The 27822-nt window shown below is 38.8% G+C and overlaps 1 protein-coding gene across 3 annotated transcripts in view; it reads left to right on the top strand.

Annotated features, from left to right (window-relative positions):
- Positions 1-27822, top strand: part of NSD3 (nuclear receptor binding SET domain protein 3) — a 108707-nt gene that overhangs the window by 65830 nt on the left and 15055 nt on the right. For 2 of the 3 annotated variants that reach the window (XM_060136329.1, XM_060136328.1), the window contains one exon: positions 808-2444. In XM_060136329.1, coding sequence (XP_059992312.1) covers positions 808-890 — 83 coding nt within the window. In that variant the 3' untranslated portion in view covers positions 891-2444. Of the gene's footprint in view, positions 1-807; positions 2445-2845; positions 2977-3349; positions 3479-4116; positions 4244-10515; positions 10714-11176; positions 11351-15826; positions 15974-19250; positions 19408-24563; positions 24767-25469; positions 25583-26166; positions 26437-27822 lie in introns of those variants that run through there. The other variant, XM_060136330.1, reaches the window with a different exon arrangement.

Genomic DNA, 27822 nt, shown 5'->3' on the forward strand with positions numbered 1-27822 from the left:
GTAAATCACTTGTCGCTCTTCAGTCGATAATTTGTGTGAAATTGAAGTATTCCCGTGTTTGTGTGTGTGTGCGCGCATGCGTGCGTGTGTGTCTTTTAGAATTGATCTTACTCTGTGCCTCCATGTGAAAAGTCTTATTTGTTTTGGTAAATTGGAGAACACCACGTAGGCTTGATACTGTTTCCAACTTTTCTCCATAAGATTCTGGGGTTTCACTGGTTTATAAACTAGGGATGTGACGAATCCACTTTTTTTGGTATTCGACTGAATACCGAATAGTAGCTATGTCAATAGTGGTCAAACATGGACTATGACAAATCAGACAAGACAACCTGATTGAAAAAAAAAAAATCTTGCCACATTTATTTTTACAGTGCTGTAAAATCTTTTTGTATATTAAAATGATTCGTAGCATATTTATGGCCATTATTTGATGACCTTATGCAGAATCTATTTGAGATATGCACAAAGTTTAAGAAACCTTAAACTTAAGTCTGTACTTTTCTGTGTGCAATTTGACTACAGTACAAACTCCATAGCATGATTCGTGCGTTTTTGGTGAGATCAGACTGTATTTAATACCTGTAGTTTACTCTGGGCAAATTGCATTATTTAAAAAAAAAAAAAAAAACACCAGCCTCTCTGCATTCTCGGGGAGAAGTCTGCAGCGATGGTCTCCGTGGAGATCCTCAGCAGAACTGAACAGCCTCTCGGAGGGAACACTGCTTGGCGGAGCTCCAAGAAAAGACATCGCGATCGCTGCGAGATTAGGAGGCCTGATTGCGTTGTGTTTCCACCATTCCACAGGGTCGGCGGACCGGGGAGTGCAGGGCTCTGTCAGATTCAGTGACAGCTCCGTCTCCGCAGCGAGTGAGGAAACTGTGGACTGAGATTCCTGTACAATTTCATCCCAGAAACTCCAGACTTGTAGTCTCCATGCAAGATTTCTTTGTCGGCGGCTCGATAAACAGTTTCTTTGTTTTCAATTTTGATTTTGCCAATCATCATTATGGGCATTTTCCTGCCTGATTTCTTTTTCAAGACTCTGAACAATTGCTTTAACATTCAAATGATTTTTTTTTCTTTTCTTTTTTTTTTTTTTTTTTGTCTGAGCTGGATGGGTACAGCTTAAATCATGGGTCCAGCCTAAAAACCACCGTTTAACTTACACTGATCAATTTCAACATGGACTGTTTTTGGGTTTTTTTGTTTTTGTTTTTGTTTTTTTTTAAAATAAAGCGTCATTAATGCACATCTGCAGGGTTTTGCCAAACAGCCCAAACTGTATACATTACAATCATTAAAAGCTCTTATTTTTTTTAACATTAGTGCCGTTATCATGGAGAACAGCGTGGTGGCTGCCTTTGGCAGCCTGTCCTTTTTCTAGCATTTTCAGAAACTCATCGGAAATGGCGGTACCTGTGTTTCCCTTCGAAAGCCTCTCAGTACAGCACTCCTGTTCCTCTGTTAAAACTCCTTGTTAATCCAGTGATCTTTTAGGCCAAGGAAATATTTTGTGGTGGTGTTCTGGGTCCATACACCAGCAATGAAGGAGATAGATTTGTGTACTTGTGTTTTTTAATCAGCGTTAACACGGGCAGGCACCCTCATTTGTAGATGTAAGGAAACATTCAGTGAAAACCTTGTAGGATGGGATGTGATAACGAGGTTCCAGTAACCTGAGCAGTCTAACGAGGTCCACATCCTCCTGCACAGACCGTGCCGCACACCAAGTGCTGTTCCCGCTCAGCCTTTGCGGATCTTCATGGCCTCGGGAGACCTGTTTCTCCATGGTCTCTTCTGGACTGCACACTTCCACCATAGCTTGCTGGGCTGATCTAGATGTCTGTTTGTTGTATGGAAATTTTGGGGGAAAAAAAAAATCTAAAACACAAACTGTGGGTTGAAATATTAACCGTCTCCTTGGTTCCTTGGTATTCACCGTGCCTGATCTGCACATTTCATCGTGGCTGTTTCTGTATAGCCTATACTGCATTAGCCCAAGAGATTGTTGCTTTGTAACTTTTTGCACTATTGTTTTGGCTGGATTTGTATTACACACCGTTTTAAAAAAAAAATTCCACACTATTCTCTGCCTTTTTTTTTTTTTTCATATTTATTCCTTCCCTCACCAAGTCCACACAGAGGCCTCTCATCCAGCTCTTCGTGATTTGGCTGCACTTGAACATTGTCTGTTTACAGCCCTCAGCACTGTGCCTCCTAGATGGCATGACGTATGTAGCTGTGCTGCAACACTTGTAATGGTCACAGTAAATGCCCTTCACCCAGGAAGTCTCAGATGAACAATTGTGAACATCCAGGATTTATCTGGGGGGCAATAATCAACTGAATTGCAAAATTCGGGGGAAAATGGCACTATCCGTGTACGAATCGAATACAAATCAAAGATTTGTCACATCCCTAATAAAAACAAGATGGAGGTGTCTCTGCGACCATATTTGTAAGCTACACAGTGTGTTGGGTTTTATGTCTTCCCCCTCCAAATTGAATGGTTCTTTGGATGGCTCCAAATCGATCAGCTGTCCTGCAGTTTTGATAGAATTGGTTTTTAGGTTGGAACTTGGGCTCTGTTGCCCGAAACTAGCTTTAGAGCAGGAGCACGGAATTGAGTGTTTTAATAGAGCGGTTGTAAATTACATCACTCACCATCAGGAAGGTCAGAAGCTTATGAAATTTTGACTCGTGACTTCAGTGTTACAAAGAGAGCTATGCTTTTTTTCACACTACAGATGAGTTTGGGGAAAGAAAATATTCTCCCACAAAAAAATTAAAACAACAAACTTTAAGTACTATTTTAGGATTAATTTCGGTGTGTTGTATTAAGGTGCCAGCGAGATTTCAGATTCCTGTAAACCTCTAAAGAAAAGGAGCCGCGCCTCAACTGATGTAGAAATGGCTAGTTCCACGTACAGAGACACGTCTGACTCCGATTCCAGAGGACTGAGTGACCTGCAGGTAAATATGTCCCAGGGCCTGGGCGCAGTGTTGTCTCGCTTTGCCAGACCAAGCAACCAAGTAATGCTTTGCCTGACTTTCTCGGCGAGAACAGGGAATTTTTTTTTAAATGCTGGTAGAAAAGAAATCATTTTGGTCATTTTGTAACTTACAAAATGTTCTTAATTTTGCTGGTCTCTTACATAACAGGAGCGTAGTTTTTTAATTGTAACGGTTTCTCTCAAAACACCAGACATTGGGTATCCAGGGGTTTTAGAAGGGAGGAAGAGGTTGTGTGAAGGTTTCTTTGAGCAAGTCTTACTAGGATTTTCGTAGCACCTAATTTTGAGGAAACTTTTGTTTTTCTTAAAAATGTGTTCTGTTTTCCATGTAGGTAGGCTTTGGAAAGCAAGTCGATAGCCCTTCAGCTACTGCAGATGCAGATGTTTCTGATGTGCAGTCCGTGGACTCAAGTTTGTCAAGAAGAGGCACTGGAATGAGTAGGAAGGACACTGTATGTCAGGTAGGCAGGCAACCTGTCCTGCAGCTTGAAACAAAGGCTGTAATATCCTGCCAGTAATACACTTCCCTCCTGTTTGAGAGGTTAGTATCTTTCTAAGTTATGATACTGCTTTCAAGCTACAGATCTACAAGCCACTTCAGGCTCTTTTCTTCCCTTTCGGAGTTGGAATACTTACCATTCGCGTGTAAGTGCCAGTCTTCACTGTGATGCTCCCTTATTAATTGGAAGTAAATGGCAGATGGCTGACTTCAAAAACATCTTCTCAGATTGAAGTTGGTATTAAAGTTTTTAATGTATATTTACCCTTTTTGAAAAATACTGCTTTGCACTCTGAAGAAGAGTTAAAGTATGCAGATTCCAAAGAAGGAATCATAAAAGATCAAGTATGACTTTTAAACTTTATACATATTGGGTCTGGAAATAGTTACCTGGTTCAGCGGTTCTCAAAGGGAGGGCCAAGGACCAGCAGCACTGGCATTGTCAGGGTGCTTATTGGAAATGCAGATTCTCGAGCCCCACCCGAGACCCGCTGAATCAGAAACTGTGGACCCAGTAATCTGTGTCTTAACAGACCCCCCCAGTGGTCCTGATGCCTGCTACAGTTTGAGCACAGCTGGGTTTTTTTTGCCATGTTACAGATCTGTGAAAGCTCCGGGGATTCTCTGATTCCTTGCGAGGGAGAGTGCTGCAAACACTTCCACCTGGAGTGCCTGGGACTGACATCATTCCCTGATGGAAAGTTCATCTGCGTTGAATGTAAAACTGGTGAGCGTCCTGGTAGATGTGAGAAGATGGGGGCGAGGGTGGAGAAAGTGCAGTGCCCGCATCTTCCATGACATCACACTCTCTTACCATGTTTATGTAGCTCGTATCTCCTCTCCCATAGCTATTCCAACAAATTAAGACCATCCAGTGATTAGGCTTCCTGACATCTAAAGAGCAGTTTGTAATATTATTGTCAGATCTCCTCCCACTAGTGCCTTTACCATAAAATCTGTCAAATCATCGAGATGTATTTATGTTTTATCTAAAGAGCTATACAAAGTTTGTAGAGTGAATTATTTTTCAGGTGGGTTTGAGATTTTTGTGCTCAATAAATTGATCTAAAATCCCTTGACTTTATAGACCAGAATAAGTGTCCGTCACAGACTATAACCATGGGGATTGTATTTTTAGTGGAAAGATGGAACTATCAGAAATTGTTTTTAAAACATGGAGGTTTTGGAGTCATCATTTATCTCTTGTACCCCATGTATAGACTGCCACCTGTCAAAATAACTTACAGAGAAAGAAATATGTAAGTTTATATTTCTTCTCTGTGTAGCCATGATTCTAGTTAAGTCATGGAAAGCAGAAAATAGAATTGTTTAATTTGTACCAATAAGGTAAGTGAAAAGTCACCTGGAGATGACCTGGTAGTGCTTCTAGGAACCATGTTCACATGTTTTTGTGGGTTTTGTTTTGGTTTTGCTGTGAGAAGCTGTGAGCCAATTGGATGTCGAGTATTTACGATATGCTGACCTTACCTTTGTACCTTATTATTTTCCTACTCCTTTCCTCCCATTATTTGGATTCTCATAGATACTTATTTTATTCTTTTTTACTCGTAGGCCTCCAAAAATCCTTTGTATGTTCTAGATTCCATTAGAACAGTAACTTTGTTTTTAACCAAATACTTTCTAAATGCCAGGTGCTCTTAGTACTGAGCGTTTTATCTTCTTATCTCATTTGCTCCTCACTACATTATGAGATAGATACTATTATTATTTCCATTTTACAGAATGTGAAACTGAGGATTAGAGAGTTTGTTTTCCAGCCTTGCCCAGAGTCACAGAGACACACATGGTGAAACTGGGGTTCAGGCCCAGGAGGCAGAGCTTGACCCCAGAGTCCTTGCCCTTTACCGTTGCCTTCTGCCACCTTGACTCAGTAGGATGGGAATCACATAGCACATATCCTGACCACAGACACACACACACTCACCTACGTACACAGGCAAAAATTAAGCTACACAAGCTGTTTTAAACAAATAACTTATATTTTTTCCCTATGTAAAATATCATTTTATTTATCACATTTAGACTCTGCAGTAAAGCTTTTGAACAGTCTGCCAGCTGGCAGCCTCAGGGTCAGATTATCTGCACAGTGTTTTATTTGGCCCTCAGAACGAGTTTTGAATGTGTTAACTTGGATCAGGCACATACTCCTTGTTCCCCATATTCCCTACCAGACACTTTTTCTAAAACCCTGTCACTCAGTCATTGATGTAATCTGCCTGGCCCCATTAAGCATTCAGATTTGCAGCCTGATAAGTTACTGATAGGAAGGACCATGTATCTAAGTATTAAAACACTCTTAGGGCTTCTCCTCTAACTATAGAATCCAGCAGAATTCTGCCAACAAAGGTTCGATATAATCTAATTGGGTACACAACTAACAGAAAATTTAAGAAGGAAATTTGCTTTAAAAACAATTAAGTAGAACAAAGTTGGAGGACTCACACTTCCTGATTTCAAAATTTACTACAAAGCTACAGTAATTAAAGCAGTGTGGTACTGGCATAAAGGCATATAAACCAATGGAATAGAATAGGGAGCCCAGAAATAAACTCACATATATGGTCAAATGATTTTTTAACAAGGGTGCAAACACTGTTCAATGGGGAAAGGATAGTCTTTTCAATAAATGGTGCTGGGAAAATTAGATCCACATGCAAAAGAAGTTGCACCCTTACCTTATACCATACACAAAAATTAATTCAAAATGGATCAAAAACCAAAACATAAGAACTGAAACTATAAAACTCTTAGAAGAAAACACCAAAAACCCCCAAATAACCCAATTCAAAATTGGGCAAAGGACTTGAAGAGACATTTCTCCAAAGAAATACACAAATGGCTAGTAAGACATGAAAAAATGTTCAACATCATTAGTAATCCAGGAAATGCAAATCAAAACCACAAAAGTAATTGTTTTTCAAACTGCTTTTGATATATTTACTATCACATGAAAATCAGTTTGATACCAATGTGGTACACTACCAACATACTAGGAGTGAAAACTCAGATTCTTCAAACCATTGTTTAAGATCATTTACGAAGTCTTTTTTTGTTTATCAAAAGATAAAACACTTCACATGTAAAAAGTATTACAGGATACATGCCCGATAAGTTCTTATACTGCCACTTTCTGTTGTTTAAGACAAATGTGACTTCTGGAAAGAAAGCATTTTCATTTGTCCTTTTGAATAAAATGTGTAACAGGGAAGCCCTAAAAATTTTTAAAAACAGTACTATTGGCCTTCCCTGGTGGCACAGTGGTTCAGAATCCGCCTGCCAATGCAGGGCACACGGGTTCGAGCCCTGGTCCGGGAAGATCCCACATGCCGCGGAGCAGCTGAGCCCGTGCGCCACAACTACTGAAGCCCACATGCCTAGAGCCCGTGCTCCGCAGCAAGAGAAGCCACAGCAATGAGAAACCCATGCACTGCAACAAAGAGTAGCCCCCGCTCACCACAACTAAAGAAATCCTGTGTGCAGCAACAAAGACCCGATGCAGCCAAAAATAAATAAATAAATAAATTTATTTAAAAAACAAAACAAAACAGTACTATTGCTTTCAGATCTACCAATATGTTAAAATATAGTTTGAAATTATATATATGCAACAGGACATCAACAACAAAAATAACCCTGCTGTACTCTGTTTTATTTGTATAACGAAGCCAAACAAACAAAAAATTTGAACATCACAGTTGTAAGTACTAATTTTAAAAAGAATTTTTATAATTCAGCCAGTTTAACACTGCTCTATTTTATTTCTACAACAAAGCCAGTTAACAACAACAAAAATTTGAATATCACAGTTTTAAGTCCTGATTTTAAAGTTTTATGACTTAGCCAGTTTGTAATGGTTAGGTACTTCCAAAACCAAATATAACTTTCTGTAAAAAATTAAAACAAAAAACTATTCCTTGTATTTTTTGTCTTTCAGAATTTTATAGCATCATAAGAAAAATGGGCAAAAGACTTGAACACTTCCCAAAAGATGATATCCAAATAAATAGTCACTTATGATTTCCATATGTAACACAGACACAAAAGGAAAACGCTAATCCTAATTTTAAAAGGCAGATAATTACAACTTTCAGTCGTATGCGGATGCAAACAATGCTTCAGTCAACATCCTTTTATATGTACAAGTCTCCCCTTTAACACAGACAGCAAGGAGTATTATAGAATTTCTAGGCCACAGGAAGTTAATGTCTCCTTTTAGAATGGATACTGCCCTGTTGCCTTCGAAGACAGTTCCTTCCAACTTAAACTCCTACCAGCAGTACATAAGAGTGCCCATTTCCCCACGCCCTGATCAATGATGGGTATTACGAGATTCTAAGTTTTTTCCTATTTGATGAATTTTTAAAATGTTACTTGTGGTTTTAGTTAGTATTTATCTGATTACTAGCAAAGTTGAGCATTTTGGCATATGTTTATTGGCTATCTGTCTTTCTGCTTTCTGTCAATTTCCTGTTCATACTAGTCGTCCACTTTTATATTAGGCCGTTTCTATATTGATTTATAGTTCTTTATAAGTCTTCTTATCTTTTCTTGTATATGTTACATATATTTTCTCCATATGTGAACTCTTTTTTCCCCCATGATTCTGCTTTATTTTGTATTGATTAATTGGTTAAAGTAGAGTTGGTTTATAATATTATATTAGTTTCAGGTGTACAACATAATGATTCAATATCGATTATATTACTTTTAAAGTTGTTATAAAATATTGGCTGTATTTCCTGTGCTGTACAATATACTCTTGTATCTTACCTATTTTATTATGTATAGTAGTTTGTACCTCTTAATCCCCTGCCCCTATCTAGTGCCCCTCCCCCCATTCCTCTCCCCACTGGTAACCATTAGGTTGTTCTCTGTATCTGTGAGACTGTTTAGTTATTTCCTTTTTTTTAAAAAGATTTTATTTATTTATTTTTTGGCTGGGTTGCATCTTCATTGCTGTGCGCAGGCTTTTCTCTAGGTGCGGTGCGCGGAGGCTACCCTTCGTTGCGGTGCGCGGGCTTCCCATTGTGGTGGCTTCTCTTGTTGCAGAGCACGGGCTCTAGCCATGCAGGCTTCAGTAGTTGTGGCACGTGGGCTCAGTAGTTGTGGCTCATGGGATCTAGACGTGCAGGCTTCAGTATTTGCAGCACGCAGGCTCAGTAGCTGTGGCTCGCGGGCTCTAGAGCGCAGACTCAGTAGTTATGGCGCACAGGCTTAGTTGTTCCACAGCATGTGGGATCTTCCTGGACCAGGGCTCAAACCCGTGTCCCCTGCATTGGCCGGTGGATTCCTTTTTTTTTTTTTTTGCGGTACATGGACCTCTCACTGTCGTGGCCTCTCCCGCTGCGGAGCACAGGCTCCGGACGCGCAGGCTCAGCGGCCATAGCTCACAGGCCCAGCCCCTCTGCGGCATGTGGGATCCTCCTGGACGGGGGCACGAACCCGTGTCCCCTGCATCGGCAGGCAGACTCTCAACCACTGCGCCACCAGGGAAGTCCCTGTTTTGTTATTTTCATTAATTTGTTTTATTTTTTAGATTCTACATATAAGTGATAACATCATATGTGAACTCTTTATATAACAAAACATAATCCTTTGTCATCCTTGTTGCATTTATTTTTCTACATCTGTTTTTCACTTGTTCCTTTTTTTTTTCTTTTCTAATTGTTTCTTTCTTAACATGTTTGGCAGTTGAGCAGTGGAGCCACCTGGGCTCCACTGGTTGGAAGGTTTCTAGTGTTGGAAGGTTTCTAATTATAGTTTCAATTTCTTAAATAGATTATAGAACTGTCATTTTTTCTATTTAATATTTTTGTGCCAGTGTTGGTAAGTTCTGTTTTTCTAGGAATCTGTTGATTTATCTAAATTTTCAAATTTATTGGCAAAAATATAGTGATGTCCTTTTATTATTTTTTAAACAACTGTAGGATTTGTAGTGATGTATCATTTTTCATTTCTGATGTTAACGTTGTTTTTTTTCCCTTTTTTTATTAGTTACTTGTTTCCAGGGATATCAGTTTATTAACCTTTTTCAAAGAAACAACTTTTGGTTTTATTAATTCTCCCCAGTGTGTATTGACTTCACTTCCATCTTGAAGTGTACATTCAGGGCTTCCCTGGTGACGCAGTGGTTGAGAATCTGCCTGCTGATGCAGGGGACGTGGGTTCATGCCCCGGTCTGGGAAGATCCCACATGCCACAGAGCGGCTGGGCCCGTGAGCCATGGCCGCTGAGCCTGCGCGTCCGGAGCCTGTGCTCTGCAACGGGAGAGGCCACAACAGAGAGAGGCCCGCGTACCGCAAAAAAAAAAGAAAAAAAGAGTACATTCACTGGGCGTAGAATTCTGGCTGGTGACAGTTTTCTTTGAGCCCTTACTGATAGCATCCCCTGTTTTCTGGCTTCCATCTTTCTCTTTCAGTCAGCAGTCTTGCTCCTTTGAAGGTAATTGTCTTTTTCTGTGGGTGATTTTAATATTTTCTCTTTGTCCTTGATTTTCTACAGTTTGAATAAGATGTGTAGATATAACTTTCTGTTTTTATTAGGATTATGAGTTTTCATTTTATGTCTGTTTTACAAATGGAAATTGTGATTATCTAATGGAATCTGCCTTTTTATTGGTAATTTCTTTATTCTATGTTGGGAAGACCTTGCCACTCTCAGCTGCCAGGTGTTGAAAATTCTGTTCTAGATTTTCTATGGAATTTCAGTATAAAGTGAGAAGTGGAGATCTAAATTGTTCTTGGTGCTATATCCTCAAATTGACGATGAATTATTGTAGCAAATCAATTATTCTAGCAAGTTTTATTAAGTCATATTTTAATTTAACTATTTTCAGTGCCTTTTTTGTATGTTAAAAATCTTACACACAATAGTAGAATCTTTGGGGATTAGCTCTTCGGTGTCAGTGACTGCTTCTGTTTAAAAGGAATATGCTTTAATCAGATTTTATTTAATCTGTGTTCCTCACCAATATTCCAGGAGAGCACCCGTGTTTTTCATGTAAAGTGTCTGGTACAGACGTGAAGCGTTGCTCTGTTGGTGCTTGTGGGAAATTTTACCATGAAGCCTGTGTCCGCAAATTCCCCACTGCCATCTTTGAATCAAAAGGATTCCGCTGTCCCCAGCACTGCTGCTCTGCCTGCTGTATGGAGAAAGATATCCACAAAGCAAGTAAAGGTAAAAACAGAGCTAAGGAAGGGGACAGTTGTTTTTTTTTGTAAGTTCAGTAGCAAACAGTAAGCACATTATTATAAAGAACATCAGGCATTTTCCCTCTGTTTATCTATAGCTATTACAGCTCAGCCACAAAAGATAGTAAGGTAAGTGGATTCTAGGTTCTAATTTAGACCATGGGAAGAAAATTCCATATGTTCAAAATTACCCTTGAACATTCCTTAAACGGGTGCCGTATTGGAGACCAGCATCTCTCCAGCACTGGCACAGACACATTTTTCTTTGAGTGACCTCCTGATGAGCACTGCATTTAGGGGCCATACAGCACAGAAACAGCAGAGTCAAACTAGGGAAGAAAAAGATTTTTGTATTACTGTAACCAGCATCACATTGGATCCCAAAAGATCTCATTTTATATCAGCTGATTCTTTCTTACATAGATTCCTTTTTGATTGTCTTTCAACAGGTCGCATGATGAGATGTTTGAGGTGCCCAGTAGCCTACCACTCTGGAGATGCTTGCATTGCTGCCGGCAGCATATTTGTGTCTTCCTACGTTCTCATCTGTAGTAATCATTCCAAACGGAGCAGTAACTCTTCCTCTGCTGTAAATGTAGGCTTTTGTTTCGTTTGTGCAAGAGGTGAGTGTCAGCCCTTTCTCTTTATGTCTTTCTGGGTTCATTGGCATATTTCCCCCATTAAAATCGAGTTTCAGTAAAATCCCTGAGAGAGATTAACACTTCCAGTAACTCGTCCCTTTTATAACATTAGACACTCAAACTGTTAGAATATTAATTCTTCCATAAATTAAGCTAAAATCTACATCTGTTTAGTAACTTAGAATTATAAATGAGTTCTTAGTGTTCCTGTTTGGAGCATCAAAAGATTAATCTACACTTGACCCTTGAACCACATGGGTTTGAACTGCGCAGATCCACTCTGTGCGCATTTTTCTCAGTGGCGTACTCCAGTACTACATGATTGAAGGTTGGTGGAATCCGCAGGTGGTGGGGGGGGCAACTTAAAGTTACAGGGGATTCCAACTGCGTGGCGGTCCACACACCTGACCGCGGCATTGTTCAAGGATCAGCTCTCTTCCCTTGTGCAAACAGTTCTTCTATTCGAAGTAGACTCTTCCCATGTCATATTCTTTAATCCAGAGTTTTCAACTAATTGAGATTTCACTTGGAAGGCAAGAAGAGCACATTTATTTTTTAATTGTCTATGTTGTATTTTATCATGTTTTGGTCTGGCATTGAGGAAGACCTGGTGGAATACAGCCAAGGCAACATATGTGGTGTATTAGTTAAGAGCCTGCAGTACAGGCTTTCTTACTTGCCAGCTGTTGATATTTAAGTCTGCCACTTAAGATTGATCGCTTCAAAACAATATTGCGTCCCTGAGGGCATCAGTGAACTTGGGTTCGTAATAAATATAAAGTAGAACTTCTTCAGTTGAATATGATACAGAGTACCTAACTTTACAGAGCGTCTCAGCTATATTATAATAAAAGAATTTTTAGTGTTTAGTAAGCATTTTAGAAACAACTAATATCCCCAAGTGCATTTTTTTTGTTTTGTTTACTCATAAGTGCTAAGTTTTCTAAACTTCCCTTAGTGTGAAATATTTGAAAGGACTGTGTGGCATATCAGGCCTGTTAGATTATATTTAGCCCATACTGAAAATGAAGTTTTGGATCATGTTTTGTTTTTTATTTGTTTTTGCTTTTTTGTTTGTTTTTTTATTAATTTATTTATCTTTTTTTTTTTTTATTATTTTTGGCCACTTCGGGTCGTCTTTGCTGCACGCACGGGCCTTCTCTAGTTGCAGCGAGCGAGGGCTACTGTTCATTGCGGTGCGCGGGCTTCTCATCATGGTGGCTTCTCCTGTTGCGGAGCATGGGCTCCAGGCATGCGGGCTTCAGTAGTTGTGGCACGGGGGCTCAGTAGCTGTGGCTCCTGGGCTCTAGAGCGCAGGCTCAGTAGTTGTGGTGCATGGGCTGAGTTGCTCCGCGGCATGTGGGATCTTCTTGGACCAGGGCTTGAACCCGTGTCCCCTGCACTGGCAGGCAGATTCTTAACCACTGCGCCACCAGGGAAGTTCCTGTTTTTGATTTTTTGCCTTAGGATACAGTTCTTTTAATTTGGTGAAAGTACTATAGAGTATTTTTAATAGAATTTAGCTAGTATGATAGATCTTGAGTTGTTTTGCTTTTGAAACTCTCATTAAAAAAAAGAAAAATAACCAGAGGGGGTGGACGGTACAAGATTAAGTAAGTGGTAGTCCTTTCCATGGCAGCCTCCTGGGTCCATTGTACAGACTGCTTTGAGTTTTTCAGTTTGGAAGTGCGCGGGGCGGTCTGCAGGTAGAAGGAAGTGTTGTGTAGAGTAGTGACGACAGCTGCGTCCTGCTCTGAAGTCTGGATGGCACGGGGGAAGAAGGTCTGAAGTGTTTCCTGCCACACTGTATTAGCCAAAGAAATAAAAAGTCACGTGCCTTTTCCATCTCTCCGCTCCTAAGAAAATAATGCTAGGATGAAAATACTGAATTATCAACTGAATGACTAGCTTTAGAGACTTTCAAATAGATGAGTGTCAGTGATAACATAAAGTCTATCACTTTGTAAATACTTTATTCTACCCTTCTAGGCACTCACTTTTACTCACTTTTACTAGGAGGGGTGGAGGGGTGTGGGCGTGTAGGTGTGTTGGTGTGTGTGGGTGTGTGTGTAAGTAACTGAGCCAACATTTTAAATACCAAGTTTAAAACTATCATGTTGGCTTACTTTGGAGTATATTCTGAATCAAGTACCATCAGTTAAGTATATCGACCAATATTTTCTTTTGCTCTGTTTCATTTAATAATTGGGTGCCCTTTAAAGCAGGTGTTTTCCTTTAAGATAGATAGAAAACGACCCATTGTCAAGGAACCTAGTTTTAGAGAAACTTCTAACCATTTTGTTAAGTTTAAGTTATATGCCTTGATTAAAAGCTTGAGATAATGGAAATGAGGGGAAAACTCATGTTTTAACAACAGGATGCTGTTTGCATCTTATCAATTTGGCAATTATTCTGAAAGATGTGCTGTATTTAAATGCCTCTTTAAAGAGCAAGATTATTTAATCCCCAAATATTTTAACTGCAACTTTGCACAGTAAACAGAAACTCTCATTTTCCTTTCCAGCATTTTACAGAAACTTATTCTAAATAGATCAGATGTTGGGATTTGAGAAGGGCTTAAAAGTTCTCCGGAAGTAAATGATATGTGTTCTTTTACCAGAATTTATAGAGGTCTTCTTTTTTAAGGAAATCTAACTATAATAAATCCACACATGAAAAGGGATACTTCAATTGTTTATGTTTTGGTGTTAGAAAACTCAGCTTGTTTTGCCTTTGTTTCTTGTCGCGTACAGTTTCTCCCTCCGCACAGAGGATTTTTGTCTTAGTTCTTGGTTGTTGAAAATCATTAAGCTAATTCTTTTTCTTTTTTTTTTTTGAATAAGTTTATTTATTTATTTTTGGTTGCATTGGGTCTTCGTTGCTGCACGCGGGCTCTCTCTAGTTGTGGCGAGCAGGGGCTACTCTTCGTTGCATTGCGCGGGCTTCTCATTGCAGTGGCTTCTCTCACTGCAGGGCACGGGCTCTAGGCGCGCAGCCTTCAGTAGTTGTGGCGCACGGGCTCGTTTGCTCCATGGCACGTGGGATCCCCCCAGACCGGGGCATGAACCTGCATCCCCTGCATTGGCAGACGGATTCCCAACCACTGCCACCAGGGAAGCCCTAAGCTAATCTTTAGGACTGAAATATCTGGAAGTATTTTTAGAAATGCTTCAGCATTTAGAGAAACATTCCTCCTCCCCTGCCCCGCATGGTGCCACAGGGTGTGTGCAGTTATATTTCAGTGTAGTATAGATTCTTCAGCATTTCCTTTCATCTGGAGGGTGGTGTAAAATAAAAGTTACTTAATATTCTAAGTTGTTCTTTCTTATTTAAAAGCCATTGCACCACTTTTCTCTGTTAAATGTATGAAATGTTCATTCAACATTGTATAACCTTTATTCGAAAATTCTTATGTATTGCCGATGAGCAATTTCAAGTTCCATTCACATGAGAAATATCAGTATTTCTTGAATCTGCCTCAGTGTAGGATAGCATCAAATGAAGATAAAATCCACAGAAAATAGTAAATGGTCACCCCTTTAAAAACAAAACTCTTCCCTCTTCTCAAAATGATCTCTATGAAACTGCGGTCATGATTTGACCAGTAACCAAATAGAGAAAGTTCCCCTGGTCTCAGAGGTCCTGGGTTTAGGAGTGGCCGTAGCTACAGGATGGACTTAACTCAGGGGAAAGGTGGGTGTCACGGGTAGTTTAGAGCAGATGCTGTTTTCCTCCAACAGGACAGCTGTACTGGTAGATTGAAAGGACTGTTTTTATAAACCCTTAAGTTGGTAAGCGTTTAAGTCAGTTATTTTCATGGCAGGACAAAACTTTAACTGTTTGCATTACCTCAGTGAACTTCAACAACTTATATCTTCTCTAAAGTCATGTATCATACTGATAGAGAAAAGCTTCATTATCTGGCTGAGAAAGCTGGAATTTGAGGGTATCTAAAGATCTGAGCAGAGAGAAGAAGCCCAATTCTGCCTTTCAGCGCTGCTTGATGTATTGAAGGTGACCAGGGTCTCTAGCGTGTCACGTAGACAGTTCTTATTTCCAGCAATTAAGTGATACATTATTTTGTTCTTTGGGTTGTCGTCATAGTACTTCTAAACCTTAAGGAATGTAGCTTTGTTTTCCAGAGGGGGTTTTCAGAATGACGTCAAAGCAGTTTACATCCTCAAATTAAATTGGAGTTTCTTTCTGGGTGTATAGGTTTCTGTATAGGGATAAGGCATTGAGTAGCTTAAACTCCTTTTAATAACGATGGAAAGCCTTGAGTAGCTTAAACTCCTTTTAATAACGATGGAAAGCCTTGTCTGTCAGATCTTTTCTTTTCCTATTCTTTTCCCCCGCCAGCTTTAAGCACAGCTACATAGTAGGTGTTGGTTTATTTTTTCCTCACGGAATCATGGGTAGTTTCATTGCAGCTCACATCTTTCTGTTTGTCTCGTATAGGGCTGATAGTGCAGGACCATTCAGACCCCATGTTCAGTTCCTATGCCTATAAGTCCCACTACCTACTGAACGAATCAAATCGTGCAGAGTTGATGAAATTACCTATGATTCCTTCTTCGTCAGCTTCCAAAAAGAAATGTGAGAAAGGTAATAATCAAAATAGTTTATCTCTTACTTTTATTTTTGCATTTCCTATTTTTTCTCTTTAAATGAAGGGGGGAAATGTATGCCTGTCAAGCACCATCTGTTGCTTTTGGTAAATTCTACCTTGGTGGCTGTGGCTGTCTTCATATGGCTGCAAAATTATTAAAAAGGGCTTAAAATAATTCCATTATGACAAATTTTTACTTACTCTTCTCCTTGAATAAATTTTCACACCTTCCATATATCTATAGTCATTAAAATTGAAAGACTAGGATTCTGCTTAATATGGAAGCATGTTCTGAGGGCTCTTCCTCTTTTGCCTGATGTAGAACCGTATCATTCATGTTAGAATAGAATAGACGTGATATAATTTGTTACTAACTTTCAGCTAAATAACAAGACAGGTTATAGAGGGAAACAGAGATACTGACACTTAAAATTTTGATTCTGAAATACATTCTGTCATTTTGTTTCTTAAATGTTTTTGTTATGGTGCTATGAAAACTAGTTGCCCTTCTCTTAGGAGACATTGGTGGGCAGCTGGGAAAATGCTGCAAATACTGGATAGTGAAAGGCAGCCCAGCTGAATTGAAGAATTGCTAATAGATAATTTATCCACTGAGATCCAAGAGCTAAATGTATATTTATATTCTCCAAGTTAATTTAATCTATGGAAGAAAAATCTTGTGTTTTGCTTTATATAGCCTACATGTAATAAAAGGGAAAAAAGTGGTTTAACAATAATGTATTATTTGGGGAGTTATCCCAGAGGGTAAAATAAATAACTTGGAAGGTGAAAGCCTTTTCCTGTATACATTGCCATTATGATCTGAGGCCAGGCTCAGAATCTTTAAAGAAAATTCAATTCTTTTTTTTTTTTTTTCATGCTTTGTGTTGCCTGCTGATGACGTATGTTTGCTGTTTGTCAGACATCTGAAGTGGCAACCCATGACTAAAAAAAAGTATAACTAAGCAAGTTGATTAGAACCCATGAAGAGGGAGGTTGGAGAGACTGTTGACTCTTTTGTCTGTTTTCTATTGAAGTCACAGTATGGCATCTTACTGGTGATACCAACTGTTTCCAAAACAAAGATGGACATGGGTCTGACTAATTCCATAGTGCAATAAAATTAGACTACCTGAGGCATTTTAGGAAATGCCTTATTTTCCTGCTGGCGCCTTTATAAAATTAGACTAGTTCAATTGTCGTTTACTTTCTTTTCAGTACTCGGTATTGACCTTGACATGAATTGAAATTATTTTGAGCCCTCTGTTTGCTTAGCTTGAACCATATCTTTCTTCTCTCGCATCCTAAAGCAGTTTTCTTGCATAGCACCAAGGTGGATTGTTCATATTTTTATTTTTCTATTTCCCTTGTGTATTTTTGTCAAAAAATCGTGATGATTTTCACTGATGATTCAGGGTCTGTATTTCCTCTGAAATAAGACTTAAAATTTAGGACTGTTCCATAATGTTAAAAAATGGCCAGACTGACCTTTCCACACCAACCCTAATAATCACTTGTCCTCTAAAGGTATTTGCAAAGACCGCTCTCCCTATCGGTCATTTCTTTCTGATGGAAAAATGAATTATCTCATTTTACTTTAAACTTACAGAAGAATTCCCTACCTAGGCTAAGAGCACTCAGGCAGCTAATCTCTAGGTTGGAGAATTGGAACAATTAATCCATATTGAGATCTGCAGACAAAGGGGAAAATCCCAATGATTGAAGTAAAAGCTTTTAAGCAGAGGAAATATAGTAATTTAATTCATCACTGATTGTATATGGATTTTCTTTTTGTTTTTATGTTAATCAGTTAGAAGTTTGAAAGTCTACAGGAAGACGAGATTTTCTGGAAAATTGATAGCAAACCCTCAAAAGGTTGGAGCATGTGATTTGATAAAGTTGTATAGAGGGCTCTTAACCTTTTGCTTATGAGACTTTAAATCTCAGTACACTCATGGGTTGTAGACTTGGTTTTCCAATAGAAAGATTTTTTTTTTTCCAGTAAATGTCTTTATTGCATTTCATCTTCAGTGGTTAACATTCTTTTCTGTCACTTGTTGAAATACAACAATAAAGAGAAAATACAACAATAAAGAGATTTCTCCCCGAAATCTCTTTAATTTTTTGGATTTAAAAATAGTATTGTTTTGTTTGCCGCACCTGCTTTGGTCTTGATCCAGAGATGGTTTTGTGTATTTAAAAGGAGAGGATTTTGCTAGGGTACTTGGAGGCATCTCCTTGTGTGTGGTACTTGATTCTACACTGATACTTACTTAGTTTATGCTATAAAGCAGTGGTTCTCAATATGACATCAGGAAATATTACAAACAAAATTCTGAACTATATTTAACAGTTCAGAAAGTCTAACAGAATCAGACATTTGTGTAAAATACAGTGGTGTGAGTTTCTTTATATTTGGTTATGCTTTTAGCAATTTAATGTGATAATACCAGTTTTGTTATTGGGATCAGAAGCTCTGATTGGCTGTTATATATTTCTTTGGTTAATTAAAACAGAAGAAAATAATTGTTACTTTTAAAATGTTTTTTGGTTTTGGTGGGTTTTTTGTTTGGTAAAATATTTGAAAACATATGGATCCATGAGAAAGGGCAAGGGGATCCTTGGTGATGAAAAAGTTGCAAACCACTGCTTTATAGCCTGTTTGACTTTATTTGTCTTCACTGAAAAGGTAATGATAATATAATCACCAATTCAAGATTCTTTTCCTTTTTTGTATTCTTACATGGGAAGAAAAAAGTACTGGTCAACCTATTGGCTGTTTTCATTCTTGCTAATGTTGTTACAAAGGGATGTAGTTAACTGTGCCACTGGATTAAAATACAAAGATGACCATTGCTTGCTTTCTTAGCTCTCAAGGAGAAGAAGAGAGTTGCTACATATTTCTCTGAAAATCTGTTCTCAAATCTACTCAGTCTAAAGATTTTATGCATCTATTTGTCATATGTTAATAGTCTTAGCTGCCTGCTAAACTGGTACTTCAGTAGCCCACATTTTAGAGGGATAAAGAGTAATGTTTTTCCTACTACTCAAAGGCTTTGAGTTTCTGGCCACTGAAGCCCTCCCTGGAAAGGGCTACTTCAGCTAAATCTGTTCATTGCTTTGTATTTTAATCCATCACTAAAATATAACTCAGTCCCTTGGTTAATTTCCCTCAATCTGAATCAAATTTAATGCAGGTAAAAGATAACTTTCTCTCTTGTCTCTCTCTCTTTCCTCTTTTCTCAGTTATTAAGACTGTTTGTTTGTTTCAAGGTGGAAGATTGCTCTGCTGTGAGTCGTGCCCGGCTTCCTTCCACCCGGAGTGCCTGAGCATAGAGATGCCAGAAGGCTGCTGGAATTGCAATGACTGTAAAGCTGGCAAGAAACTACATTACAAGCAGATTGTTTGGGTCAAATTGGGAAATTACAGGCAAGTTTTTCCAAGGACAAAGAGGAAGTATTCAGTTACTGTTCAGTAGTTCATAGCCTGTACACAAAGTGGCTAGGAGATAGGTAGAAAAAGCAGCACAGTGCTGCAACTTCCTTAGAAACAGAAAGAGAAGAAACATAGTTTGAGTCTGGGTTTTTAGAAGACTGGGAAGGTTAGTGGTTGATAGATATTTTTTATGAGTTGGTTGACTTTTGTTTTTAAGTTCTGAAAGTTACTTTTTCCTAATGGACTATGGTACTAATAGATTTTAAAATAAAAGCTTTCATGTGGAGAGTGGGGAAGATTTTTTTTTTTTTGCACTCTAATTAGATTTATATTAATTTCTGATTTCTAATAAAGTTAAGAGTTTATATCCTGGCCAAAATAGCTCTTTTTACCCCTAAATCTAGTCCATTATAGTTCTAGCTAGAAGCTCTAAATTGTGTGCAAAGAGAGAGCTTTTTAGAATTTAAAGAGAGAGATTATTTCATTAGGAGCCTTTAGATCTTAACGGAATGAAGCAAGAAGTATGTGTGATTGCCATTATTTTAATAAATCTTCCTCCTTTTAAGAAGCCTGTTTTTAACAAGCCTTTAAGTGAACAGGAATAATGATGTTTTTTTAAACTCTGCATTTTACATTTTGAGGCATATGTTTATAATTTTACTAAGAAAATAGATACTATTCAAGAGAACACACAGAGGACTTTGAAGGCAGTGAAAATGCTCTGTATAATATTATAATGTTGAATAAATGCCACTATGCATTTGTCTAAACCCATAAAATGTACAACACCAAGAGTGAATTCGAAGGTAAACTAGGTGATTATGATGTGTCAGTGTAAGTCCATCCTTGGTTTAAAAAAAACACAAACACACACACATAGTAGAGTTCTGCTTTTCAATTAGAATCCTAAGTATAATATGTTTCTGTAGAATTTCAAACATACTGTAATTTTTTTTAACAAGGGCTATGTCATTTTCTCTGTTTTAAATACACTGCTTGCTTACCTATTTAACCTTAAAAACTTAGTTTTTAGCTGAGATAAGGGGCATTGAGAAGCTCCCCCCCCAGCTATTTTTTTTAACATATGTCGGGGAAATCTCCAAGCTCTTTTTAAAAAATGGACAGTTTGAATACATAAATAATTTTATACTTTATGGCAAAAGATACAAAGTTTTAAAAGGCAAATATCAAACCAGGGGAACTCTTCTACTCACAGTAAGAAAAGAAAAATACCTTCCCTAGAAAAAGGAGCTGGGCTTCCCTGGTGGCACAGTGGTTGAGAGTCTGCCTGCCGATGCAGGGGACACGGGTTCGTGCCCCGGTCCGGGAGGATCCCACATGCTGTGGAGTGGCTGGGCCCCGTGAGCCATGGCCGCTGAGCCTGCGCGTCCGGACCCTGTGCTCCACAACGGGAGAGGCCACAACAGTGAGAGGCCCGCGTACCGCAAAAAAAAAAAAAAAAAGAAAGAAAAAGGAGCAAAGAAGAGAAAGAGCCAGTTTGCAAAGGAATAGAAAATAGACATGTAAAAAATGCTCAGCCTCACTAAAAATCAATGTACATTAAAAACAAAGAGTATATTTTTCAGTTAACAGACTTGCAAAGGTTTAAGAGTAATAATTTTGCAGCTCAGGAGGGCATGGGGAGACAAGTGCTCCTGTCCAAGTAAGGCATCACATATCAGACTTGTAACTGTGCATCCCTTTGACCCAGTAGTTCCCCTTCAGGGAATTTATCTAAGGAAAAGAATTGGACAAATGGGCAGAAGTGTACTTATAGGGGTGTTCATTGCAGTATTATTTCTAATTGCAAAAATTTAAATAATCCAAATGTTCAGTCAGTAGGGTATTTGTCAGATAAATTGTAGTGTATCCATATTTTAGAATACCTGGAAGCCAAAAGAAGGAATATGCAGGTGCGTATAGTAACATGGGAGGGTATCCACAATATATAGTTAATTTTAGGAAGTATGTTAAACAGTATATACATTATCTCTCCATGTGTTTATACAACTTTTAAAAACTGTAGATCTAGATATAATATGTTTTTATTATTACCTGGAAAAAAAACATCTAATGTTAATAGTCTGAGGCATGAGATTATTAGGGGGAGCCATTTTCAGTTTTTCTGTTATACATTTCTGCACTGTTTTAATTTTTAAAAGAAACACACATTGCTTTTTTTTCCATAAAGTTACATTTAATAATTTTAAAGGTATAGTCTTTTTTTTAATTGAAGTGTAGTTGATTTACAGTGTTGTGTTGTACTAATTTCTGCTGTTACAGCAAACTGACTCAGTGATACACATATATACATTTGTTTTTTATATTCTTTTCCATTATGGTTTATCCCAGGAGATTGGATATAGTTCCCTGTGCTGTACAATAGGACCTTGTTGTTTATTCATCCTATGTATAATAGTTTGCATCTGCTAATCCCAAACTCCCAGTGCATCCCTCTCCCTCCCCTCCAGCCCCCTTGGCAACCACAGGTCTGTTCTCTATGTCTGTGAGTCTGTTTCTGTTTTGTAGCTAGGTTCATTTGTGTCATATTTCAGATTCCACATATAAGTGATATCATATGGTATTTGTCTTTCTCTTTCTGACTTTCTTCGCTTAGTATGATAATTTCTAGATGCATCCATGTTGCTGCAAATGGCATTTTTCATTCTTTTTTATGGCTGAGTAGTATTCCATTGTATATATGTACCACCTCTTCTTTATTCATTCATCTGTCGATGGACATTTAGGTTGTTTCTGTGTCTTGGCTATTGTGAATAGTGCTGCTGTGAACATAGGGGTGCATGTATCTTTTTGAATTATAGTTTTGTCCAGGTATATGCCCAGGAGTGGGATTGCTGGATCACATGGTAACTCTATTTTTAGTTTTCTGAGGAACCTCCGTGCTGTTTTCCATAGTGACTGCACCAACTTACATTCCCACCAACAGCGTAGGAGGGTGCCCTTTTCTCCACACCCTTTCCAGCATTTATTATTTGTAGACTTTTTAGTGATGGCGATTCTGACCAGCACACATTGCTTTTATAATTAAAAATATATATCTTTCCAGGAGGGGAGGGGTGCAGGTTTGACAAATAATAGGTAAGACATTCCTGGATAAGAAATATCTAAAACAGTGTAAGGAGCCTTTAGATCTTCAAACACATTTCAGAATATTTCCTTTTTAAAAGTTTTTTTGCCTTTTTTTTGAAATATAATTGACATTATATTAGTTTCAGGTATACAACACGATGACTCGACATTGTCTGTATTGCAAAACGATCACAATAAGTCTAGTTAACATCCGTCACCATATATAGTTACACATTTTTTTTTCTTGTGATGAGAACTTTTTTTGTGTGTGGTGAAGGAGGGTGCAGTGTTTATGACAGGGAGCCAAGCTAGGAATTCAGGACAGCTAGTGCCAGAAAAGCCTGAACTCCGATGAGAACTTTTAAAGTTTGCTCTCTTGGCAGCTTTCAAATATAGTCTCTTAGCAGTGACTGTAGTCACTGTGCCGTACATTACATATTTCCTTTTTTAAAAAACTTATGAATATGAAAATATATTTGACTTAATTTTAATACTTAAATTTTAATCACATTACATTTTTTTAACATCTTTATTGGAGTATAATTGCTTTGCAATAGTGTGTTAGTTTCTGCTATATAATAAAGTGAATCAACTATACGTATACCTATACCCCCATATCCCCTCCCTCTTGCGTCTCCCTCCCACCCTCCCCATCCCACCCCTCTAGGTGGTCACAAAGCACCAAGCTCATCCCCCTGTGCTATCACATTACATTTTAAAGAAGCCCAAAGCAGTGCTCCCATTCACAATTCACTGAGATTTCATATGCAGCTCATATTCTTCTTGTTCATTTTGCAAAGACTCACATCCATGAACTAATTCTTAATGTATTTTTTCCAATCAGGCCTTTCTGGGCCCCACGAAACTGTTTCTTTTCAATAGCTAGTTATTCTGCTATGAAGCTTCCTGGGGGAGGTGAGTGCCTGGAACAAGGCTGGCAGAAAGCGTGCCTCTGTCTACCTGAGCCAGTGCTCGCACTTACCGCGAGCTCCCGGCACGCCTTGACGCGATTCGGAAATACGACCACCGCCCAGCCTGCTTTGAGGGGGAGCTAAATACTGATTACACAAAAGAGTGTTGTTTTGTTTTAACAATTTGAGCACAGACTTCTACCCACGTTTTTAATTAACTCTTAGATGGACACGGAGTGCTTTTAGGTGAAGCGTGTTCTTGGTCGCACTATAAATCTGGGAATGCGACCGTGCCATCATTTATCTTCTCAGTAATGTCGTTGTTCATTAAATAAACAATTTTATTAGGCATCTATAAATAAGAGACTGAAAGAAATTTAAGTTTGTATATATCTACTCTTGATATCGATGATCTTATATACTACAATTCCTGACTTGCCCAATTGTGGGAAACTGTCCAGTGAGCCTCACAGGTGGTTCCCTCAGTGATTGCTGTGGACACAGTCATCGTCGCATGAAGGAGTTATGTTTTCAGTCCTGTCCCAAATCTCCCATTTATTATGATCTAAGATGAATTAGATTCTGAAATATACACTGATATAAACCTAGTACATTTGACCAGAAAGTATTTATCCTGGTTGATTAGAGAGTCAGAAAACACCAGTTTGAATGGGAGTGGGCATTCTTTACTGTAGCATCAGTTTATTCTCAAATGATGCCCTTGATTACTAGGAATAAAGACAGACTTGGTATTAAGAATGTCACATTTGGAGAAAAACATGACTTTCCTAGGACTGAAATCTGGTTTGGAATATTATTGGTAAATTCTGATTCTTAAGTTGTATAGTGGTTTCATTGTTACTTTATTATTATGCTTTCTTTTCATGATATACATTCTTTTATAAATATCAAATATTAATTTTTTAAGGAAGAAACTAGATTGGGTGTTTAGGGCCTAGTTTGTTTAGTCTGTGTTCACTATTTCATTCATTGTGTTGTTAAATGACATGTGGTTTGGGCAGGATTAAAGATAAGCGAGGTATTTTGTGTCCTTAGATTCTGAATAAAAATTGCGAAGTACACAACCTTTGTTTTTTGGCTCCCAGCAGCCACGTAAAGCGTAGTGCGATTTCATCCTCCTGCTTTCAGGTGGTGGCCAGCGGAGATCTGCAACCCCCGGTCTGTGCCACTCAACATCCAGGGCCTCAAGCACGACCTGGGGGACTTCCCCGTGTTCTTCTTCGGTTCTCACGACTACTACTGGGTACACCAGGGCAGAGTGTTCCCTTACGTCGAAGGAGACAAAAGCTTTGCTGAGGGACAGACTAGTATTAACAAGACCTTCAAAAAAGGTACGTTGGACAACGTTCACAGTGGCTCAGAACTAACACCCCTGGGTTGATCTCTCCACACCTCCTAACTTGCATAAGATGTGTTTCTGGTGTTAGAGAGTTTTCACCAGGTGTTATGATCCGGCCTCCATAAGTTTCCAATTACATTAGAACCACATCACAATCCAGTCAGCTGGAAAAATACATTCAGTGTAGTAGACTGTGCTGTGTACGTGAAAGGAGCTCCCTCAGTGATCTTACTACAAACATAGAGATTATTCTGGAAATACATAGTCTTCTTAATCAAGTGAAGCTCCTTTGTAAGATAGTAAGACTAAATGCTTCCCAGGAAGAGCCTTACAGCTGCTTTTGCAACAAGTTGCCAGGAAGTTTAGCTTTCTGGGTAAGAGTAAAGTGAATTTAAATCTGGTACGAGGTAAAGAGCTGCTCTCTGGTCCACGTGGAAACCTCTGATCATTGAAGTGGGACCTCTCCTCCGAAGCAACAGCCTGCACAGGGCACAGTGTTCAGTCGTAAAGGAGTTATATCCTATTTCAGTGTTACCCTGTCCTGGTGGTAAATGGTTATTTCCAGAATATAATTTTAAAAAGAAACCCTCCGGCCAGATTCAGTGTGTTGGGAAGGCAGGGTAAAACTAATCTCTTAATGTTTTTTGTTTATTTGGTTTTTGGTATTTATATACTTTGTTTGGTCTTATTGGCAGCGTTGGAAGAAGCTGCAAAACGTTTCCAGGAATTGAAAGCGCAAAGAGAAAGTAAAGAAGCACTAGAGATTGAAAAAAACTCAAGAAAACCCCCTCCTTACAAACACATCAAAGTGAGTCTTTACCCGTGAAAACATTGCTCTTTGACAGACAAGATGAAATGCATTGCTCTCTTAGTAGTTAGAGGCCCTTGTTGTCTTATAAAAACTTTTGCTAATTACCACCCAGTCTTCTGCAGAACAACCTGAGAGCTTCTGTTGGAGTATCAGCCGGGAGCCGGGGTTGCTGCCCTGGGTTGATGGGGGCTCTGATGAGCCCCTCACACCGAGGAGCAAATACGTTTGATGGGGAAACCTGTTCTTGATCCATCAGTTTGCCGTGTGACCGAATAAAAATATAGGGATTTAACCCCTTTCTTCCAGACAGCCCACAGTGGTTTTCAGTTTTGAAACTGTCATCAACGGGTAGAAGGAGAAATACACAGGATAAATAAGTGAGAACTCACATCAGGTTTTGATATTTTTGTCAACTAAGGAGAGACAGGTATTAGTCTTAGCTTATTCATGGGGAAATTATGATCAAGATAAAGAGCCTTTCTCAGGGTCACACCACAGGGCAGTAGCAGAGCCAAGAGGGCCTGGGTGTTTCCTGTGTCCTGTTCAAATTCCTCCCTCCCATTTGTGATTTTGTTGTTCAGGCTAACAAAGTGATAGGAAAGGTACAGATCCAGGTTGCAGACCTGTCAGAGATTCCCCGCTGTAACTGCAAGCCGGCTGACGAGAACCCGTGTGGCTTGGAGTCCGAGTGCCTGAACAGAATGCTGCAGTACGAGTGTCACCCGCAGGTGTGCCCGGCAGGGGAGCGCTGCCAGAACCAGTGCTTCACCAAGAGGCTCTACCCGGACGCAGAAATCATCAAGACGGAGCGGAGAGGCTGGGGCCTCAGGACCAAAAGGAGCATCAAGAAGGTAGCGTGGGATGGGGGCAGTGGCGGAACAGACCAGGACCTATGCCTCTTAGAAATGCTTCAATAAGGATTAAATACATGGGGATTTATTCCAGAATTTTGAAACTTCCGAAGCTGAGAGTTTGGCACTTCTTGAGCAAAGAGGGAGCAGTAAAAAGAGGTAGTAATAAAATACACATAACACACCATTGTGAAGAAATTATACTCCAATAAAGACGTTAAAAAATTTTTTAATTAAAAAAATAAAATACACATAACCTTTGGGTTTCCTATGATCAGTCAAAAAGGAGAAGGGACACTGGTAATTCTATTTGAAATAATTTTTACTTGTTAAGCAAACTAGATTTAAAATATGTAAAGGAAAAAGAGTAAAGTTAAGGGCGTACTGAGACAGAAACTAGCAACCCCAGGACTTTGCTCCAACATCATAATTCATTAGCCATGAAGCCCTGGTCAAGTCACTTAACCTCGCTGAGCCCCAGTTTTTCCATCTCTAAAATGGACATAATTCCTGCCCTACATGTTTAAGAGTTGTTGCTAGTCTCAAACTAGATCATATATACAGAAGCAACTGGAAAAAGTTGAGATCTTTGATACTTATAAATTATCTTCATTCTTATACTTTGAAGCAATTTTTCAAAGCAGTCTCTTTGTTTAACATGAGAAATACATGTCCATTGTAGAAGATATTTTAATGCAAATAGCTCAAAGAAAATTGAAAATCACCAGTAAATCCTGCTATTCAAACAGTGGCTCTCAACCTTGAGATATCCTGAGACTCTTCCGGGGTCCTTGTTAAAACAGTGCCACCTGAAATATTGGTGACAGGCCTGAACAATCTGTTTTAAAACAAGCCCCCACCTCCACCCTTCCCCCCACCTGCCAACATATAGAACTTGGAGCCGTGTTTAGTGAGAGAAGACAGGCCTAGTGGGAATTTAAAATTATTCTTGGCATTTTTCTGCCTTTTAAAAAATCACCTTTGTCATGAAGAAATACCATATAATGTAGTAAAGAAAATCAAACAATACAAAAACAGATAATAAAGCGTGAAATTCCTCCTTCACCCTCAAATGGACAGGACCATTGTCCATAGGTTGGTATGTAGCCTTTTAGAACATTTTCTATGCAATTCTACACATAAACACATATGCAAATACATATTCATATATTCTGTATTTGTAGGGTTTTTTAAACATCAATATAATCATACATATTATTCTTTTTTCCCACTTAATGTATCAGAAAATTATTTTTATGGCCGTAATACAGATTTCACCTCATTGTTTTTCATAGTCTCATTGTATTCCATAGTAAAATGTACCATCATTTACACAGCCTGTTTTCCAATAAATGTGTGTGTGTGTGTGTGTGCGCACACACACAC

This window comes from Lagenorhynchus albirostris, chromosome 21 (assembly GCF_949774975.1).
Source record: "Lagenorhynchus albirostris chromosome 21, mLagAlb1.1, whole genome shotgun sequence".
Taxonomy (NCBI): domain Eukaryota; kingdom Metazoa; phylum Chordata; class Mammalia; order Artiodactyla; family Delphinidae; genus Lagenorhynchus; species Lagenorhynchus albirostris.